The sequence below is a fragment of the Panulirus ornatus genome, chromosome 5 (genome assembly GCF_036320965.1).
Source record: "Panulirus ornatus isolate Po-2019 chromosome 5, ASM3632096v1, whole genome shotgun sequence".
NCBI classification, from domain to species: Eukaryota; Metazoa; Arthropoda; class Malacostraca; order Decapoda; family Palinuridae; genus Panulirus; species Panulirus ornatus.
Window position 1 is genome coordinate 11995807 of NC_092228.1, and position 22584 is coordinate 12018390.

A 22584-nucleotide genomic window follows, 5' to 3' on the forward strand; every position below is an offset into this window, starting at 1 on the left:
GTGGGTCAGCCTAGGGCAAGGTGGGTCATCCTAGGGCAAGGTGGGTCATCCTAGGGCAAGGTGGGTCATCCTAGGGCAAGGTGGGTCATCCTAGGGCAAGGTGGGTCATCCTAGGGCAAGGTGGGTCATCCTAGGGCAAGGTGGGTCATCCTAGGGCAAGGTGGGTCATCCTAGGGCAAGGTGGGTCATCCTAGGGCAAGGTGGGTCATCCTAGGGCAAGGTGGGTCAGCCTAGGGCAAGGTGGGTCATCCTAGGGCAAGGTGGGTCATCCTAGGGCAAGGTGGGTCATCCTAGGGCAAGGTGGGTCATCCTAGGGCAAGGTGGGTCATCCTAGGGCAAGGTGGGTCAGCCTAGGGCAAGGTGGGTCAGCCTAGGGCAAGGTGGGTCAGCCTAGGGCAAGGTGGGTCATCCTAGGGCAAGGTGGGTCATCCTAGGGCAAGGTGGGTCATCCTAGGGCAAGGTGGGTCATCCTAGGGCAAGGTGGGTCAGCCTAGGGCAAGGTGGGTCATCCTAGGGCAAGGTGGGTCAGCCTAGGGCAAGGTGGGTCATCCTAGGGCAAGGTGGGTCAGCCTAGGGCAAGGTGGGTCAGCCTAGGGCAAGGTGGGTCAGCCTAGGGCAAGGTGGGTCATCCTAGGGCAAGGTGGGTCATCCTAGGGCAAGGTGGGTCATCCTAGGGCAAGGTGGGTCATCCTAGGGCAAGGTGGGTCAGCCTAGGGCAAGGTGGGTCATCCTAGGGCAAGGTGGGTCATCCTAGGGCAAGGTGGGTCATCCTAGGGCAAGGTGGGTCATCCTAGGGCAAGGTGGGTCATCCTAGGGCAAGGTGGGTCAGCCTAGGGCAAGGTGGGTCATCCTAGGGCAAGGTGGGTCATCCTAGGGCAAGGTGGGTCATCCTAGGGCAAGGTGGGTCATCCTAGGGCAAGGTGGGTCAGCCTAGGGCAAGGTGGGTCATCCTAGGGCAAGGTGGGTCATCCTAGGGCAAGGTGGGTCATCCTAGGGCAAGGTGGGTCATCCTAGGGCAAGGTGGGTCATCCTAGGGCAAGGTGGGTCATCCTAGGGCAAGGTGGGTCATCCTAGGGCAAGGTGGGTCATCCTAGGGCAAGGTGGGTCAGCCTAGGGCAAGGTGGGTCATCCTAGGGCAAGGTGGGTCATCCTAGGGCAAGGTGGGTCATCCTAGGGCAAGGTGGGTCATCCTAGGGCAAGGTGGGTCAGCCTAGGGCAAGGTGGGTCATCCTAGGGCAAGGTGGGTCATCCTAGGGCAAGGTGGGTCATCCTAGGGCAAGGTGGGTCAGCCTAGGGCAAGGTGGGTCATCCTAGGGCAAGGTGGGTCAGCCTAGGGCAAGGTGGGTCAGCCTAGGGCAAGGTGGGTCAGCCTAGGGCAAGGTGGGTCAGCCTAGGGCAAGGTGGGTCATCCTAGGGCAAGGTGGGTCAGCCTAGGGCAAGGTGGGTCAGCCTAGGGCAAGGTGGGTCAGCCTAGGGCAAGGTGGGTCATCCTAGGGCAAGGTGGGTCATCCTAGGGCAAGGTGGGTCATCCTAGGGCAAGGTGGGTCAGCCTAGGGCAAGGTGGGTCATCCTAGGGCAAGGTGGGTCATCCTAGGGCAAGGTGGGTCATCCTAGGGCAAGGTGGGTCATCCTAGGGCCCCCGTCCCCCCAGCCCCAGCCCACTGTCAAACCCTGCTCTCCCCTCTGACAGCACATCACCTCCCCTCCCAACCCTTAACCTCTTCGTACCCTCCCTTTAGCCCACCCACTACCAGCCCATCCAGTGTCTACCCACCCACTGGTTATCCACCCTACCGCATGCCCACTCACCACCTACTCACCCGCCACCAGGGCAGCCCCACACACTACCTGCCCACCCGCAGCCTGCCCACCCACTAGCCACATAGCAGACGTCACGTCAGTCAGCGTTGCTCTTTGTTTGTGGTTGTGTGTCAGTATGATCAAACCTCCAGGCGAGCAGGAAGGTGGTGAGTCACGCCTCCCTTGATAAAAACCATCCTTCATGTGTCATTCTTGCTCCTCACACGTTCCATACTGCCCTGTGTGTCCGTGACTCGCCAGGGGGATCAAGGAGGTATGGAGTTGGAGGCTATGTAAGCCTACCTAAGGTTTCAGAACCTCATTACGACATGATGATTTCCCTAAATGTCTCCTGCCATCTTGCTTGCAGTTAGTTGTCTTCGTACCCCGTACCCCGCTTCCTCGTAATCAACACACTGGACAGATGACCTTTTTTTTTAGTACAGTTCCAGTGTTGTTCATGGTAACAGTGGAGGATCGCAGAGCGCAGGTTCATCGTAACAGTGGAGGATAGTAGAGCGCAGGTTTGCGTGTCTTGGGAGGTGATGGTGATGAGGGAGGTAAGACGGGAGCCACTTTGTTGTTGGCAGGCGCGCAACCTTACTGAGAGGCTGTGGCCAAGATGTCAACATTGTCATTAACAGTGTAACCAGAATGGTATATCAAATTCATCGTTGTCTTTCATACCCATGACAAACCGTACATCACCTGTCGTGTGGATCAATTGGTTTGGATGCTGGTGGCTCTGTCATGCAGTCATCGAACTCCCTCCCGCCTTTCTCTGACTTCCCCACCTAGTCCCCCATAACACAACCAACAACACCGACCTGCGGAGAAGCCTCATTCCGTACCCTCATTAAACGTCACCAGGTTGCACGACTTCTACGAAATGAAGACGAGGGAAGTCTCAAATTACCTATAAAACAAATATTAACATTGTTGAAGTACAGAGAAAGTTAGTGACAAAGGAGTGAGTATAAAAACACCACGTTTAACCAGTTGCCTCCCGCTCCTTTATCCTTTCATACGATACTCCGATGGAGGCATCTGCTGAAGAGAAGTAGTTTGGACGACTCTGATGGAGGCTGAAGGGAAGTAAGTAGTTTGGACGACTCTGACGATGGTGTTAGGCTGGACATCAGCTCTTCCGGCAACACAACCCTCCAGAACACCCGTAACAACTGAATTACCACCAGTCACCTTACCATCAACTACACGAAGACGGTAGTTATGTATACTAGTCTTGCCTCCACTCTGGTCCCTCCCCTCACTTGTCTCACTAGGCCCCGAACCCCGCCACCCACCCTACTGTTTAGTCTACCGCTCTTCCCTGAGGGTCTGGTGGTGTGTTATCTTCGTTTAATGACAACAGTCTATCTGATATAACGGCTGTGCGGTTACCATATTTCCTACGCCATGAAGTAGTATATGCTCGTGAAAGAGCTCGTCAAGCACAAAGCATTAATATTATAATCTGAAGTGATCTCCGAGGTGAGCGTAATTAGCGGGAAAGCATTTCCTTGTTGTGGGAAGTGAACGGTAAAAACCACATTATCGTCTTATTCATTTTTTTCATTCATTTTTTTCTTGCTAACTAAATTACATGAATGAAGGTGAACATTTTTCATGTATTTATGAATGTAATTATACTTTTTCTCGGGATCTGTTTCTGTAAGTTTCCAAGGTATGATCATATGGAAGCCCCTAGGTTATCTGTAGCATCATTTGCTATCTCCTTTCTACAGGATTACGAAGTGGAGGACGAGGGCCTGGTGGGTGAGGCTGTGGACCCTGGGGGCTCAGGAGGGCTGTGCCTGGAGGGTAGCGAAGGCGAATGGGAAGCTGGGGGTGTGTGGACGGGGCCCAGGGAGGATGACATGCCCGTCTCAGCCACCAGCCTGGGCTTGCGGAGAGCCAAGCCTCAGCTCACCATCACTGTTCCCTCCAGCGAAAACCTCACTCCCAGGCAGGTGAGTGTTCCCTCCCGCACACACTCCCTCTGCCACCCTTATTAGTTTCTTTAAGTGGAAAGTTCCTAGTTTTCTCGTTCACCATCTCTCTCTCTCCCTATTATTTATTTCTCCTTATATTGAATATGTCAGTATTCTTCATTATTTCAATTCATTTCCTTCAGAGAATATTTTCGAGCTCCCTTTTGCCTCAGCTACATAACACACCTTACAGCAAGCCACCTAGGTTATTGCTGACGTAAAATGGGATAAGACGATGAGAAACACAAAATCTACAACGGCATTGGAGGCCACACATCGTCCAGTATTTACAGTAATCCAGTGTACACGTCTTTGTACTTTTTGTTCACGTATTGGGCATCGTTGAGGAGATCTTCACGTTCTCCTCAGTATGTGGCTCCTTTGCTGTTTTGTTTGTCTTGTAAAGTCTACTGTTTGTACAGTTTCAAGTCTTCTATTTAGACCGTTTTTCCTGCCTTTTTGTGTGTGTGATGATTGACCATGTACTGTCGCTAAGCAGATACTCTCTTTTCAGAGTTTAAGAACTTGTTTTTTTTCTACTTAGTTTTAATCACTATCTTGTTTTTCTCCTGAATACATATATAACTTTGGATTGGAGTAGCAATTGATGGTGTAACGTTGTGTTGTCCTCAGGGAGGCGCCGAGAGACCCCGCCAGCCACACAGGTCACCTGAGGCTTGCCACAGGAAGATCTCAACACAGGTACTCTCCCTGCCTTCAGTTACCTGGTTGACATCATTTTTCACTGTATTGTTATAATTCCTCTTTTTTCATGTAGTAACTGGTACCCCCCTTTCTTTGACATGTATTATCTTTACCGTTGTATTGATATTTGTAATGCCACCCTGCTTTTATTTTCAAATTTCATTCATTTTGATTTCCTTTGACCTGTTTATGCAGCACGAAAATTTACGTTTTTGGATTCTAATAAACAGCTGTATGATCAGTTATTTTCTCAGTATTCGTGACTCCATGTTATATCGTATTTCTGTTATGTCTCAGAGTGTGAAAAAGTACAGCTTTTAAGGATAGATCTAAACGAACCCAGCAAGATATGTCACAACTTATTGTTAACAACAAGATACCTGGATTTTTAAGTTTGTATCCACATTTCGCATCTAGTTGGTAAAACATATGAAATTATGTAATGTATGTACTGAAATACGAATTGTAACATCTTATGTAGTATCAACCCACTGGGGTCAGGACTAAGACCCTTTGTGACCACTGTAATCCTTTTGCGCAACCGCTCACGGGATGAGCATGGGGTGCACGGTAGAATTTGCAAGGGTTACCGTCTGTTGTGCTTTCCCACCTCAGTTGGACCCGCGCGTGCCCGCCTCGCTGCCCATGACACCCCCGTCCCCGCGCCGGGCATCTAACTGGACCAAGGTTAAGAAGGCCTTCCTCACCGGCCAGCAACAACATCATCCCATCAAGGCTGAGGTCCACACGGTTGGCCCAGGTGACTCCGCCTCCCTCCCTCCCTCACCGAGCAAGAAGACTGCCTTCCACTTCGATGCTCCTCCCCCACATCTCGGTAAGTGGCCTCGTCCGTTCCTTCGCCGCTCCTCCAGTCTTAGTAAAGTTTTAAGTGCCGTATTTGTCTGTTCAGTCACACCTCAGTAAAATGTTCCGGCTTCACACCTGGGTAAGTTGTTGAATGTGGTGCTCGCATACTTAGCTACACCTCGGTACGTTTCCAGTTGCATTGGTTCATAGAATTTCCACACTTTGGCTAAGTTTTCTTATGTTTACGTCATCAATCCTTCCCGACAGCGTTGTCCTCTGTATAACTCGGACTTTACGACGTTTCTCCCTATCCATCTTCGACGCCTCTCTCTGTACCTTAGCTTTAATTCGTTTATGTTTCTCAGGTTATCGTTTAACTTTAGTGATTTTTGCTGTGGCCGCTAAACTGTTCTACCACAGCCATTGATCTGTAAGGAAGGCATTATGTACATGTGATGACTGTGGATAAAGTGTAGTTTAGGTGTATTACACATGACAGCTAAAGAGTGGTTGTGAGCGGATGTGGCCTTTCTTCGTCTGTTCCTGGCGCTACCTCGCTAACGCGAGAAACAGCGATCAAGTAATTAAATTGATTTTCCATACTTGATCGCCATTTCCCGCGTTAGCGAAGTAGCGCCAGGAACAGACAAAGAAAAGCCACATCTCACATCCATTCTCTAGCTGTCATGTGTAATGCATCGATATCACAGCTCCCCATCCAAAACGAAGCTCCACAGGCTTCTCCGTGGTTTACCCCGGACGCTTCACATACCCTGGTTCAGTCAATTGCCACCACGTCGACCTTAGTATACCACTACATCGTTCCAGTTCACTTTATCCAATGCATGCCTTTCACCCTTCTTCATGTTCAGGCCCTGATCGCACAAAAAAAAATTTTCACACCATCCTTCCATGTCCAGTTTGGTCTCTCTGTTTCCTCCACTTCTGGGACGTGTATCTCCTTTATCAACCTTTCCTCACTTATTTTCTCCATATTTCCAAACCATTTCTGCATACGATTATATATTTATATGAACGCGCACTTTTCATAGAACACACAATACCCTCCAATAGCAAGGATTCGAACGGCGCTCCATTAGCGTGGTAGTTCGGAACGCTAACCCCTCGGCAATGATCGCCCGTGTTGGGGAAATGACTATTCGATTACAAGCAATCGAATACCCTTCGTCTGACGTCCGTGAGCAACGGGGTCTAGATCGGTCAAATCCCATCAGGCTCACATTACCAGCAGTTAGCATTTTACAGAACCTTATTAGACAAACGCGGAGGTATGTGAACACGAATATAGTGCACATGAACGCACACATTCATAGAACACATGATACCCTCCAACAGCCAGAATTCGAACCCAGGACCTTTTGTGTGGTATTCGGGAACGTTAACACCTAGAAGCGATCGTAGCCTATCTGTTAGCGTTCCCAGATACGAGCCCAAAGGTCTTGGGTTCGAATCCTGACTTTGGGAGGGTAATGTATATATTATCCCGGGGTTATATATATATATATATATATATATATATATATATATATATATATATATATATATATATATATATTATTTTTTGTTTATTCATATTTTCCTATCGCCTGACTTTTGGTTCTAATTTTGATATTCTTCCCCCAGCAGTAGATTCATCTGCCCTGTACGATTTTGACTCCCCTATGGCAACCCTCGAGGTGTCCTCTGACGACTTGGTGTCCCAGGCTCACAGTACGCCCACGCCCTCACCCCAGCCTCACTCCACGCCCTCACCACAGCCACATACAACACACCAACAACACTCGGGTGAGTCAGCCGAGACGATATGCTACATTGCAATAGGGTTAACCTAAAGAAGGAAAAGGCTATTCCTCAAATGCCTTCCCATGGTTCATAAGGCTGGAGCTGTTTAACCACTTTATGTCTCCTGGGCCACTTTGACATAGCACACAGCATCACAGCTGTATGAACAACTGTGTTCAGATCAGCTTGGTTTAATTTTTAGTTTGTGAAATACAACAGATGGCAAAGCCCACTCAGCCCTAATTGTACCACTGCTTACTGCAGCTTTCCTAGTTGTAGAGTATTTCTGTATCCAGTCCAGTTTGGACAGTAGATACATCTGAATTTCATAATTATGTTTTGCTTTGCTCTATACTAGGACACAGCTCTCACGTTGGTTAGGTGACTTACGGTTTTCACTTGGTTTACGGGTTCTCACTGCCAGCCTCTACATCTGCCATCATTGCAAACTGGGTATATGAGTGAAGTCATAGTAGGTTATGATGAGTTATTACACTTTCCTCTTGAAGGCTGTGCTCTAGATATCCATGACATATAAATGGGGCCTTTAAGAATCTATGAATTAGATGTTACATCTCCACTTGCATCAAAAGACCTGTTTTAGGTGTATCACTTTAGATGGATAGAGTACCTCTCAGAATAGTACACTTGTTGTTTCAGTGTCATCTGGTGTCTCATTGCCAAAAAAAAAAAAAAAGATTGCTAAATGACATTTTTACAAAAGATGATCTGACTTCAGGAAATAATTGCTGCGTTTGATCTTTTGTGTTTTATTAATTTCATATCATTGTGTGATCTGGAAGGATTGTAAAATAACTTTAAATTGGTTTCATACCATTGTGTGATCTGGAAGATTGTAAATAACTTTAAATTGTTAAGGATAAAGACTCAGTGCTTAATACCAGCATGATTCATTGCCCTTTTGTTACTTTAAAGGTCTTGATTATAGTTTGACTAGAGAGGATGGTGATGGGTACATAGAGCACCATTATATCAGAATTCTGTGGTTCATTATCATTTCTCTGGACACGCCTGCCAGGTGTCCAAAGAAATTTGGCTGACCTTCAAAAAAGCCTGAGTGGAGAATTTAGCAGACGTCTTCAGGAGTGGGAGAAGTTAAGGAGTGGAGTTAGCCAAGGCAGTCTCCATCCTTCGCTTGCCGCATCTGGTTCTGCTTCTGTGCCACCTGGTGGAGTCCTCACATCCCACCCTGAAGATAATTTACCGTATGAGTTCCGCAAGAAACTTCATGAGTGGGAGAAAATGAAGGAAAGAGAGAAAGAGAAGGTTCGTGTTTACTAAGTAATTTAAGTTTGAGGTTTCATTTTGCTGCCAAACGTTTAAAGTTGCTTTTACATTATGTGACAGTTACTAGTATATGACCGTCACTAGTCACATAGATATTTTTGGACTGTTTATAAGTAATGACAGCTCGATATCCCTGTGTGTGATATCTATTTTGACGTGTAGGGTAAGGTTGAGGTGCCACGGGGCCAGGAGGATGTTAAAACCAAGAAGCATGGAGAGGACGATCTTCCTGCAGACTTTAGGAAGAAGCTCACAGAGTGGGAGATTCGTAAAGCCTTGGCAGGGAAGAGTCAGCAGAACGTGGAGGAACTGCAAAAGAACTTGGGTGAAGAGTTCAACCGTAAGATGGCAGAATGGGAGAGAATAAAAGCATCTGCAAACCAGGGAAACATTAAACCCACTCCAGGTCACCCACAGGTTAAGTCTTCTGCTTCTGCAGGTAACATACAAGTCAAGTCCTCAGCATCTTCAGGCCAGATGCACCTCAAATCTGGTAGTGTCTCCACCCAGGGTCAGGTTAAGACCTCTGCTTCTGCGAGTCAGGTCCTGGTGAAACCTTTGACTGGAGGGCCAGGCTCAAGTCCCAGACTAGACCGGAAGGGATCAGCTCACAAGATCAAGAAGATCAAAGCAAGCAAGACAGACAAGGCACCGCTGGTGAGTATATGAACTGTGGTAGATTAAGTATGACAGCTATTCATTACCGCAGCTCTGTTAGGCCATGCTTAGGTATTTGTTATTCCTGCCCTTTCTTATGTTGTGTAGGGAATTATTCGCAAACCAAATTACATGTTTTGATACGTGTTTCGTATCTCCTTTGTGGGTTAACCAACTCAGGGGAAGGCAGACGGTGGCCACAAAGGACGTGATAAATCGGACAAGGAGCTTCAGTGGCTAGAGAAGGAGCTACACAAGGTTGAGCGGGAAACTCAGAGACTCGAAAGGGAGAAAGAGAAGTTCCTCGAGAGACAGGCCAGGTGAGGGAACATATTCTTTCCTGTTCAGCAGTGGTGGTCTTTGTACTGTATGTGGTTTTAGATCACATCAAAGGTAACACATCTGATTTTAACCATACTTAAACAGGTAATGTTGACTAACTTTTAATGACATGCAGATGAGCATGAAAATGTGGTTACTTGAAGTACTTCATAGTAGTTATGATATAAAAAGACTTATCATACCTGTATTTAAACCTTAGACTGGAGAAGATGCGTCAGGCAATGGGTCAGGGAGGCCCGGCTAAGAAGAAGGAAATCTACATCAAGACTTCAACAGGGGAGTTCCGTTTTGAGGGTATCAGCCAAACATTCACCAAGAAGCTGTATGAATGGGAGGAGCGGCGGGGTATCCGGCCAGAGTCATCCACCATTGCACTTCTTGATCCGAACTATAAGGCCCCAGAGAAAGAGGTGCAGGAGAAGCCTAAGAGTCCCGAGCTGGTGAGGCTAGTGAGGTAAGTGAGAGAGAGGGAAAGAAAAAGTGAACATCTGTGTTTGTGTGCAATTATATGGATGATTTATATCTATGTTAGTGTGCATGAGATCTAGGTGTGTGTGTGTGTGTGTGTGATTACCATTAGTGATTTGTTTGTCTGTTCACAAGTTGAGGGAGAGTACAGCCATGAGGTCTCACACCGTAACCTCAAATTTATATCATACAGCCTTTTTTTTTTTTTTTTTTCCTACGGTGTTCTCTGCATTATGCTTAACCTATTCTTAGCTTATGACATAGTTTCAGCTTCCTTTTGCTGATGAAATGTTTCCAAATATGTTTTCATACACATCTTTTAATCTTCTTTATACCATTTTGTTCTGCAATTTAATGAGATTCCACAGAACTGATCTTTTTTAACATTACCCTGGTCCCTTAGGAATTCAAAGACATTTGTCAACACTCTCTTTGGTGTGGCTACATAACACAACTATTGTTTTACTCTGTACCTCATGTTTCAACTGGAGTGTGGCAGCATATCCTCCCTTCTTAACATTAGCATAGAATGACTGTGGCTCTGCACTTGCTCACACACTCTTCCTATTGCAGATCTAAGTCAGAGTCGTCGATGGTGGCAGACTTGGTGCCCACGTCCGTGCATTCCCATCCCTCTAGCCATTCACTCAATGAGTTGGACACTGATGACCCCGGACTCCAGGGTAAGCATTGGTCATCGTTTAAGCTATTGACTTGGGGTACTCTTGTGGACTGGTCTTTTCAAATGCTGTTACAAAATACATATAAGGTGCTGCTTTTGTGACTGTTTTCTTCTTATATGATGTGTAATTTTCACCATAATAGAGTTGTCGTGCTAGGTGTATGAATTTCATCAATCAGCCACACGAGCTTCGTGAACTTTGCCAGCTGCACAGCTTGTCAGTGTCATGTTGTACTGTTTAGGGATACTGAATACTTGTGTTGACATGTGGTATGAATGAAAGTGTTCTATGATCACATAGGACATCTAATGATGCTAGAATAAGTATAATTTGCAGTTTAGATACATTGACATCTTGATATTGTATCTGTTGAGGTTTAAGTATAGATTATTAGAAGCCACGGGAGTACTAACTGTGTAGCCTGTGTTAGAAAACTGGTGGTGGATTAAGCTGGGCAAAGAAAACTCAAATTGGCAGAGTGGCTCAGCGTTGTTGAATTGGTGTTGGTGGTTAAGGTTTGTGAAGTATCATTGATAAGTTTATTTATGTCTCGATTCACATCATTATTCATTTACTTTTGTTTATTTATTTATTGTTGCTGTCTCCCGCGTTTGCGAGGTAGCGAAAGGAAACACGAAAGAATGGCCCTACCCACTCACATACACATGCTTATACATACACGTCCAGACACGCACAAATGCATACCTATACATTTCAACGTATACATATATATACATACACAGACATATACATATATACACATGTACATAATTCATACTTGCTGCCTTTATTCATTCCCGTCGCTACCCCGCCACATGTGAAATGACAACCCTCTACCCCGCATGTGCGCGAGATAGCGCTAGGAAAAGACAAAGGCCACATTCGTTCACACACAGTCTCTAGCTGTCATGTATAATGCACTGAAACCACAGCTCCCTTTCCACATCCAGGCCCCACAAAACTTTCCATGGTATTGTTTATGATTTTCAGTATTGATTTGCTTGTGGTTAATTAGTTGTTTGTTATTAGTTGATAAGTGTGCTAGTTTAACTTTCTTTGTGTGTGTGTATGGTAAGTTTATGTGGTTGTAATTAAGTGGAAAGCAACTTGTTCTTGACCTTACACTTGTTATTTTTGTTAGGGAATTGTCCATCATTATGTTTATCATAACCAGTTGGTCCTGACATCACTAACCCTGCTTTTAACACACCTTATTTTGACATTCCTACCTCCCCTAGCTCCTGGTGGTTTGTTCACTGTCATCAGCAAAAGTTTGAACCATCAGAATATGAACACATGGTATTGAGATCAGGATTTAGCGGGTAATTTCCAGATGCTTCCTAGTATTCATAGTGAGGCACAGTGTCAACACACCCATTACTTCAGGATTGCAGACCACCCAGAATGTTACATGTTTTTCTTTTTTTCAATATTATGATTTTTTTCATTATCATCCACTTTACTCTCATGACAAAGTATGTAGCTATATCGTCTAGATGACAAGAAAGCAGGGTTAAATGTTTTTATTTTTACACACATATACTGTTAAATGGTTTGTCATGGCAATACAGTTGGCAGAGAAGATAAAAGTTTTTATTTCTCCAGTTGATGCATTCTGATATTTACAGCACTTTCATGTAGTGGTGCACCAGATTCCATGGTGTCCTTCTCAGGTAATTTTTTTTTCTTTCATGCTCATATCCCTTATTTCTGTCTTTGACATAAGCCTCCCATCTTATTTATCCTCTTTAATATATCTGCTCATCACCCCTCATTTCTTGTTTTTGCTTATCCTCTAAGTGCCATTGATGATTGTTGCCATGCATTAAGATTCATTTGTATATGCTCAAAACTTCAGGAAGTGTTATGAGCACTGTTCGTAGTTGCTGATAAGTAACCAGAATTTGAGAGAAAGTTCGTTCTCCCTTACTTCAATTCTTGAATGCAAGAAAAGTAGTAGTTGATTCTCGTATGATGTACAGAGTAGTATAAGGGGTCAGTCAAACAACTTTTTTTTCTGGCTTAGCAGAAACATGCACTGTCATTGAGTTTATTTTCCACAGGATTTTTAACACAGCCCAAAAACTATAATGACTGTTGTTAGGGTCCTTTAACATTTTGGGTATAGAGTTAGTTTTTCACTGAGGTACATCTCCAGCAGAGAACAAAGCTGCAAGCGAACCTACCCTGGCTGCTGATGACCCTGTCACCCCCAAGGTGGCTGTTCTGGTGCAGCTGGAGGAAGTGGTGGATGATTCCCCCTCACTTCACGACCCTGCCACACCTTATGCTCCTGCTGAGATTACCAGGAACATCGACTCTTCTGGCAGGTGAGTCTCAGTGTCTTACGGATGGATCTCTTAGATTGTTGCAGATGACTTTCAGCCTCTTACAGGTGCATCTTAGTCTCTGGTAGATCTCAGACTCTTAACCTATGTAAGTTTTTTGTGGATCTATCACAGCTTACTGACTTTGGTGCTCAAGATTCTGATAGAAGTTTCTTGACCACCCACTATTGGTTGTCAGGCTGCTTTGCTCCAAGGTTCTTGCAACTGGCTCTGTTTCCTACCGTTGGATCTGGGGCTCTTAAAAGTATCTATTAGGCCTCTGCAGATGGATGTCAAGCACACAGAAGTTTGTCCTGGAATCCTCTATATAAGTATATACTGTTGAGTCCCTTATCCTACTTCCTAATACTTTCATGTTAGTACATTACAAAGAAATTGCAGCCTTGGTGCTGTAGGAACCTTGTGATAGGGGTCCTGGGGTTACATGATTAGTTATACACACACACACTCACACACAAGTGAGAAGTGGAGGAATGAAAGGAGAGGAAGGAAGGAGTTTTCTTTTGAGTTACAATACAAAATTTGATTTTGCTTCTTTAGTGAGGAAGATGTGACTCGGCGGCGACGTGCAGATGATGATGAAGACGTAGTGACCAACCTTCGACGCTCTGATAGCAGCCACACCCAGGGCTCATACCGCTCTCTTCTCCATGAGAATATGAGTCTTCTCGACAAACTCCGCCAGCAGGAGGACCTCTGCCGTGCACTTGAGACCCAGATGGGCGACATTGACTCAAAGATGGACAACGTGGCTGACCAGCACCTGAGGACCCTTGGTAAGAAGACTGAGAATAGCTCCACTGGTCAATGGAGTAAATGGCACCAGCTCAGGTGGGAAGTGGGTGAAGGGCACCACCTAAGGTAGGGGGTGGGTGAAGGGCACCTAGAGGTAGGTGTGAATGAGGGGTGCCACTTAAGGTAGGAAGTGGGTGAAGGATACCACCTGAGGTAGGTGTGAGTGAAGGGCTCTACCTGAGGTATGTGTGAATGATAGGCACCACATGGGGTATGTGAGATTGAAAGGCATTACCTGTGGTAATAAAAGCCAATGGACACCACCTGAGTTATGAGGGCTTTGGATTATCTGTGCATTTAGTGCTCCTCAGTATAGGTTTTGACCTAGGTAGTAATCTTCAGTGCAGAGTCTAACCTTGGTAATGGTCCTACTATAGAGTCTGACTTAGGTAGTATCCTTCAGTACAGAATCTTACTGAGGTAGTATCCTATGTTGTACTGTAATACCCTGTCTCTATGGAGCACAACAATCACATCTCCGGTGCACATATAATCCTGGGAACCTCTGTAGCAGGTTAAGATTCCATTGCTTTGAGTCTAGACTGTTTTCACAAATCTCACTTGTGACATAATGTTGCTGCCACAGACACGAGTCCCAGTGTTGATGAAGTGAACTTTTAACGTTATGAAAATACTTATGTAAACTGTTAATGCTGCAGAGAAACTACACCGTCAAGTAACCATCATGAAGGACTCGAGCAGTACACCTCTCGAAGGCAGCGATCCCAGCACAGCAGCTGACGATGCCGAGGCAAACCAGAGGCTTATCAGTCAGCTCAGGGCACGTATCGTTGAGCTAGAGATGCGTGGAGACCACCTAATGGAGGAAAAGGAACAGCTTGAGGTAAGGAGGTACAGACAACCCTCTTAACAGAGAACAGTGAGGTTGGAGTGTGTTGGGCAAGAGAGCTGGGGTATTGGAGGTTTATGAGATGAGGCCATGGTTGAGAAGGAAAGAAAGGTAGACATGCTGGTGGAATAAGGAATGGGAAGGCGTGTTTATAAAGGAAAGAGAATAAGTGTGAAAGACAAAGAATGCCAAGTTTAGTTAAACAGTTTCAGGTGATAGGGAGCTTCATGAAGAAATGAAGAAATTTTGAGCTTAAAGATATGAGCAGGTAGAACTAAGAATGGAAGATAACAATGTTCAGAAAGCATGGGTGAAAAAATGGAAATATATCAGTATAGGCAGAGAAGATTACATAAATGATATATACAAACCAAAAGGTCAGATGTATATGTAAACCCCTCTTGCAGGTTTTGTTGACTTACCCATAGATTCACTTCAGAACATATGTTCTTGTTTCCTTCACCTTTCTGAAATTTCCTATCGTAAAACATATGATTGGCGTCTAAAAACTACCTACCTTGTCAGTAACCTACTGTCTTACTCAGCCATATTTTTCATGGAGGACGACTATATCTCCCTCAGCGTGCTTTCAAGCTGCACAAGGAGCATGAAACTGAGATTGCCGAGTCGTTAGTGCAGAGAATCCGTGAGCTGCAGGATGCTGGAGCTGAGGTCAACATTCAGACAGTTCAGTGCCAGAGCCATGACCTTAGTGTCCCTCCGGAGGACAGGTGAGATTATTTTTCCAGTTACCAGCCCCATACCCATGGCAACCAGCCTGAAAATAGTTGTTGTCATTCTCAGTGCCAGTCCTCATTCATAAATCATCTCTACTAAAGACTGTTTGCCATCCTTCTTGCTACACCTAGTTTGTCAGCATCTTTGCTGTGATCAGTAGATGATGCTATCCTCTGTATTTAAGCCATGCTTAAGCACTCCTGCTGTGGATATGCGATTTACTATTTGAAGAACCAGACCTTTTTCCTCTGCTATAGCATTATATCTAAGGATAGGCAAAGCTGGTAAAACCCATGTCAAACTCTTTCCTTCAGCATCTCTTCTCGGGACAGGTGAAGCTGGTTTCCCCAGTGATAGACCTACTAGCTCAACATTTTAGCTGAATACAAATAGAATTCAGAAAGTCAAACCTGCCATCTCAGGTTTAAAATGTAAAAAGTCATTATCTGCAGTACTAGTGTAGAGATAATGAAATATTGAGATAAGCAAAAAATCTGTATATTCATTGGATGAAAAAGGTCCATAATTGTTACTAGAGGTGAGGAGTGTGGGTGAATAAAGTCAGATGGTTAACCAACTTTATAACTGGATGCCAAGCAAGGGTCATTCACAAAGACTTCATTTCCAAACCCTCAAACTTTGCTGTGGGGTTCCCCAAGAACCCAGTTCTTTTTTCAGCTTTTTAATCTTTCCCTACATGACCATCCCTCATCTGCTGCAGGCCACAGTGTGAATGTCTTCTTAGATAGAGGTGAACTCGTAATCATCATAGTACTATGACAACTTCAAACAACAGCCACATTACAACACACAATTGGTCCTCTCGAAACAGAATCTTTGCATACCCTCAGAAATCCAGTCCTCATAACCCCAGACAGACATTAGGGTATATTTCACTCTCCCATAACCCAGAACGATCTACCGGTTCCACTCAACAGACTGGGTATCATATATGATGTGCATTTACATGCCTCACCACAAACATCAACATAAAAGTCACACAAACTACACACCCTCAAAACAATGAGAAAATAATCCCTTGGTATCCTCTAGAAATAGTTTGCTACATCCTAAACTAACCTAGCTTAAGCAAACTTAACAAAATATCAAACCAAACAAAACAGGATACTCAAAACAACTGCCTGCTTAGCAACCACAAACATTTAACACCTGCAGAATGAAACAAATATACTCTCATTTCATTTTCACTTCAGTATGCTTGGAACTCAATTCTTTGCTGTAACACTGGACCCCTCCCACAGCCATCTACAATCGTATAGAAACAAAAAACTTTCCCTGCTTCATGCAGATCCCCACCTCCTACAACAAACACAACATTGACATAGAAATGACTTGACAAGCACAGAATAACTGGTCTCTCAAGCCGGTCTTTAACTCCACTCAGCCAAGCATATAAAGTTTACACTTTTTTGTCAGCATTCTGGACACCTTCCATCTCTCCAACACGACAAACCATCTCAACAATTTACAAGACAACTCGTGCTCAAAATACATCTTTCACACTGGAGATATTGAACATTTACTCCTCTGCATCACCATACTTCTTGACCTGTGGTCCCAGCCAGTAAAGGTGACTGGCTTCTTGAATGCTATGGGAGCCCTAAAAGGGGATCCTGGTAAAGAAAAGTATCATCGTATGCCTTTGAAAGTTATTTGCAATACACAACTCATATGTGATACATAGAGCTGGTAGCTTCTCATTATTACCATTTCTACCACTTGTGTCTCCTGTTGTAGAAGTGCAATCATCCTCAACACAATTTCCTATGTTCACTATTAAGATAAATTAAGACTATCATCTTTTATCCTTTTCACTATATTTTTGCTTTTTCTTATTGCTGCATATCTATTTGATTGTCTCTATTTTCATTCTGCTTGCATTACTTGGAAATTTATTCATATTTTTTTCATGCTTTGGTTCTGTTTTCTTTTACACAACTGACAATGCCACCCTGTATACAAACCCTGCATCAATCATCTGTTTAAAATATTATTAATTCTGTATATCTTTTGCATGAAATGTGTTTTATAACCTCATATTTGGGTAGGATTCTGTGTTTTTTCCTTTTAGAAGTATTGCTCTTTTTCTCATTGTAATGGCTTTATTGTTACCATTCCACAATTGTGTAGTGTTTTGGTATCTAACTTACTCATTTGCCCCTTGCTAATGTACTCTCGATTGTCTGTGTATCATTGATGACCTATACACCAAGACACATCCATTGCTTTTTTTTCCCAACAACAGTGTGGCTGGGGAGGAACACCTGTCAGAGGACATCCATGAGGAACAGGAGGCCAAGGAGGAGGCAGGGAAGGCCACGCCTGAAGGCCTGGAGCAGGAGGAGCCAAAGAAGGAAGCACTGGAGATCATTGAAAAAGAAGAGGTAAAGGTAGAACGGCGGGAAGGTCGAACTCGAGAACATCGCAAGGTTAAGAAAGCACCTCCCAAGAAGGTTCAGAAGCTTCATAACTTAACTGCCGACCTGCTGCTTCAGGTGGGTTTATTAAAATTGGAGGTAGTTGGGTGGGAGTAAAGGTTGAAGAAAGAGAAAATGCAAGGTGGGGGAAATATTGGGAGGGTGTAGGTATGAGGATCCTAGAGAGGATGTGGGTCATTGATTAATGGTGAGAACAGCTGGGGTAGAAGGTTGAGGGTGCTTTGATGAGAAAGATCAGAGCTAAAAATCACAATTATAAGCTGAAAGCTAGTGTTTCTAGGTGTTCATGAACATCACAGAATATTTGATACACAGGTATATTGTTATTTTTTTTATTGAATTGGAGTAAACTAGCTGGCCTTGGTTGACCATCAGATGTCACCGGGAGAAACAGAGGGTTTTCAGTTATAAGAATCTTCTCATGCCCTTTTGGTGCTTCAGTAAAGCAGACCAGAACCATTATGAAGTGCTTGGTAACTTGTTGCATCACATTCATGTCCAATAGTAGTGGCAATCTGGACAATGAAGTATTATCTTCTTTTTCCCACTGATCCCTCTCTCTGTGGATGCATTTGCAGTGTCTTCCCTGAACTATCATCACTTTATCAGTAATTTGCTATAATTTCATGAGGATGGCTTCTTAATTAGTCAGTGTCTCTCTCTCTATGCTGCATTTCCTGTTATTTTTAGTATTTACATTTATATATTTATATATATTTATATATGGGAGTGGATCTGGCAGCGGATGGAACCATGGAAGCAGAAGTGGATCATAGGGTGGGGGAGGGGGCGAAAATCCTGGGAGCCTTGAAGAATGTGTGGAAGTCGAGAACATTATCTCGGAAAGCAAAAATGGGTATGTTTGAAGGAATAGTGGTTCCAACAATGTTGTATGGTTGCGAGGCGTGGGCTATGGATAGAGTTGTGCGCAGGAGGATGGATGTGCTGGAAATGAGATGTTTGAGGACAATGTGTGGTGTGAGGTGGTTTGATCGAGTAAGTAACGTAAGGGTAAGAGAGATGTGTGGAAATAAAAAGAGCGTGGTTGAGAGAGCAGAAGAGGGTGTTTTGAAATGGTTTGGGCACATGGAGAGAATGAGTGAGGAAAGATTGACCAAGAGGATATATGTGTCGGAGGTGGAGGGAACGAGAAGAGGGAGACCAAATTGGAGATGGAAAGATGGAGTGAAAAAGATTTTGTGTGATCGGGGCCTGAACATGCAGGAGGGTTAAAGGAGGGCAAGGAATAGAGTGAATTGGATCGATGTGGTATACCGGGGTTGACGTGCTGTCAGTGGATTGAATCAGGGCATGTGAAGCGTCTGGGGTAAACCATGGAAAGCTGTGTAGGTATGTATATTTGCGTGTGTGGACGTGTATGTATATACATGTGTATGGGGGTGGGTTGGGCCATTTCTTTCGTCTGTTTCCTTGCGCTGCCTCGCAAACGCGGGAGACAGCGACAAAGCAAAAAAAAAATATATATATTTCATGCGTATAATTTTACATCCTACCAAACAAACAGAAAATATTTTCACCTTAGCAAAGTGTAAGGAAATGATCATAAAAGCTTTCTTTGACAGTAGCTTTTAATGAGAGGACATGTTCTGTACTATAATCAAATGTTAGGGAAGACTCTTTACAAGAAAGCTAGTAACACATACACAACCTGCTCATGATATACAGATACGCTCTGAAAGTCTGAAAAAATATTGATCCATAAGCATTACACAATTGGAGCATTATGGTAAGTACAGTTGGTGTGTGCAGATGGAACCTAAAATTTTCCAAAATCAGTATCTAGAAAATGAATTATAGGACATTTTCCTTCCCTTACCCCAACAGGCCAAAAGGTTGGAGCAGGCACTGGTAGCAAAACATGGCCTGAACCGACGGCCAGACATACGAGGTGCCACTCATGGTACTTCTTCATACCGCCAGAGAAGTCTCCGTGGCCGTTCCTCCTTGCGTCTAGTAGGCGACATAACCTCACCCCAGCGACGCTGCAGGGCTACACCAGCCCGCACATGGTCATCTATCGAAGCAATCACCGTCCCCGGCGACTCGCACCATGTGAGCCTTTCAGATATTATTTGAAAATGATATCTGGAAAAGGTAGAAATATTCTGTAACATTTAGACCTGTTGTAAACCTTTCCATCTATCTATCTATATATATATATATATCCCTGGGGATAGGGGAGAGAGAATACTTCCCATGTATTTCCTGCATGTTGTAGAAGGCAACTAAGAGGGGTGGGAATGGGTGCTGGAAATCCTCCCCTCAAATTTTATTTTTCCCAAAAGATGGAACAGAGATGCAGGCCAAGTGAGGATTTTTTCTTCTGAGGCTCAGTCATCTGTTCTTGATGCTACTTTGCTAATGTGGGAAATGGCAAATATGGATGAAAAAATTATATATGTAAAGAGAAAGAGTTCTGAGTGTGATTTACCAGACTCTGCCTTCTAGAGGTTACAGTACATTACAGTAAAAAGTCTTTGGCATCATTTTCTTCTCTTGTAGTTGCCTTATGTGTGTTATCTTCTATGCTTCATTAAATAAATCTTATGCACAGAGTGTCCCCACCTAAATCTTGATATAACTGTATGATGGTACGTTGTATTTATTATTTCACATGCTACAGGAGTCTGGGAGCTGGGATGGAACTGTGGGTGTGGGACAGGAGGTAGCATCAACAGCACCAGCAGAAGCAGGAACACTAGTGTTAAGCAGAAGCTTTAGAGGTCCATCGGCTTATTCTTCCTACAGCTGTGATCCTCAGGACCTTTTGGCCATGAATGCTGAACTCAGTCGAATGGCAAAGGAACTCCGGACAGAAATGATGAAGATGTGGAGTTTCAGAGGTGAGGGACTGCATAATGAATAGTATAAATTATGCAAGAGTGAAAAGAAAGATGTGAGGGAGTAACAGGTTAAGAAATGAATCAAGAAAGGAGGCACATGGATATAGATTATGTAGAGGTAAAGGTATGACGAATTAGGATATATATGGATATGAAGAAATGATATAGAGTACAAATGGAGGAAGAGTAATGATATGAAGGAGTTAGAAAGGGAAGGAAGGATATGAATATACAAAGGATTCATTAGATAATGTGAAGGAGTGAAAGATAATGTAAAAGAACAAGATTTAGAAAGTAAAGGAATTAGACTGTTGAAGATATGAATGTGTTAAGATAGAGCTGAAAAAGGTAAGGATATGAGTAAATGTTAGTTAAGTATGGGATAGAAAGTGAGGTAAGAATATGAATGAGAGCCAATGTAAAAGAATAAGATTTAGAAAGTAAAGGAATTAGACTGTTGAGGATATGAAGGAGTTAAAGTCAAAGCTGAAAAAGGTAAGGAAATGAGTAAATGTTAGTTAAGTATGGGATAGAAAGAGAGGTAAGAATGTGAACAAATAAGAGTTAAGTATGTAAGGGAGTAAACACAAATGAAATTCATGAATTTGTGAAAGAGTAAAGGAACAATACAATAATTTTATGAACTGTTGGTAGTACTATTGGCAGTGTCTTTTTCAGATATTATTAATCGAATCACAGTCAGATTACATACTTTACTAATGTTGTCGTATACAAAGCTGAAAATACATTCATGAATAAGTTTATGCACTAGAAATCTATAAATGCTTGTTTCTCTTTCATCAGACTCTACTTCCCCAGAATCTGAGACCTCAGAGCCCATGTCTGCCAGAGATCTAGAAGAAACAAAGGTGAGCGTAACTTAACTTACATCAGCAAAACCAGATTGAAGTAATCTTTTTATGAAGTCTTACATCATTCACAGGGTAATATAAGGAGTGCAGGTCTTATACTTTCCTCCCAAATTTGCTTTCTCCATAATAATCCTTAGTGCAAGAAGTATTACACTTATTCATTAGTACTCATTATGTGCCGTCCGACATTATGCCAGAGGTGACAAATATAATTATCCTCTTCCAAGATAAATCTGAACTGAACTTTTTTTTACATGTAAGATTGGGAGTTTAGGTTATTGATTGTGGGAGCCATCCCAGGCTGCTTCAAAACTTCATAATTTTCCCAGGCTGGGACAGACCAAATGGTAGCTGAAGCTAACGAGGTATTCCAGAGTATTGCATTACTACAAAGAGATGGTTCGCCATCATCCCCACACGCGGGTAGGTCACCTTCCACCCGTTCCCAAAGGTCCCCTTCAGCCACTTCACTCTCCAAACATCGGGAATCAGCTGGACTGGAAGAGAAACGTAATCGTCGTAGCACTGAGGACAGAGATCACAGGTCTGGTTTTAAGTGTTACTGGAAGCAATAGATAGTATTCACAATAAACAGAGTCTGGTGTTACCTTCATTTTAGAGACACTAAAAGATAAATATTGTAATATCTGTAATCCACAAAACAGTAGAAACTAATCCGGAAATATTGTACATGATATGCTTTCTCAGTTCTGTGGTTACACCCTGCGTTTTCGGCAGGTCTGCCAACAGCACACCATCAAGAAGAGATTCTTATCGCCAGCAACAACAGCAACAGTTGGAAGAGGAAGAGGAACAACATCAGAAGGAGACAGATATTAGTGTTTTCTTGCCTGGAGGTGCTACCCTTGGGGAATTGCTCATGCGAACACAGCAGCACTATGAGGAAGAGGAAGAGGAGGATAGGACATGGGAGGGGCCAAGGCGGCGCTCCTCTGATGGATTATCCACAGTTACTTCTGGACCTTCTCGCTCCCATTCTCCCTCACCAAGTATTGCCTCCAGTGCACCAGAGGCCGAGGTGTGGGAACAGACTGCATATTCACCTTGTCTCATGTTTATAATGTTACCTCTTT

General features: G+C 43.8%; 1 protein-coding gene across 1 annotated transcript in view; it reads left to right on the plus strand.

The window, feature by feature from the left end:
- Positions 1-22584, plus strand: part of LOC139748775 (uncharacterized) — a 67733-nt gene that overhangs the window by 39961 nt on the left and 5188 nt on the right. The window contains exons 3-21 of the mRNA XM_071662209.1: positions 3477-3770; positions 4425-4493; positions 5112-5331; positions 6948-7109; positions 8146-8393; positions 8577-9071; positions 9252-9391; positions 9613-9867; positions 10455-10564; positions 12723-12894; positions 13453-13688; positions 14367-14551; positions 15140-15288; positions 17562-17811; positions 19600-19827; positions 20399-20618; positions 21423-21487; positions 21820-22034; positions 22229-22529. Coding sequence (XP_071518310.1) covers positions 3477-3770; positions 4425-4493; positions 5112-5331; positions 6948-7109; positions 8146-8393; positions 8577-9071; positions 9252-9391; positions 9613-9867; positions 10455-10564; positions 12723-12894; positions 13453-13688; positions 14367-14551; positions 15140-15288; positions 17562-17811; positions 19600-19827; positions 20399-20618; positions 21423-21487; positions 21820-22034; positions 22229-22529 — 4014 coding nt within the window. The remainder of the gene's footprint in view (positions 1-3476; positions 3771-4424; positions 4494-5111; positions 5332-6947; positions 7110-8145; positions 8394-8576; positions 9072-9251; positions 9392-9612; positions 9868-10454; positions 10565-12722; positions 12895-13452; positions 13689-14366; positions 14552-15139; positions 15289-17561; positions 17812-19599; positions 19828-20398; positions 20619-21422; positions 21488-21819; positions 22035-22228; positions 22530-22584) is intronic.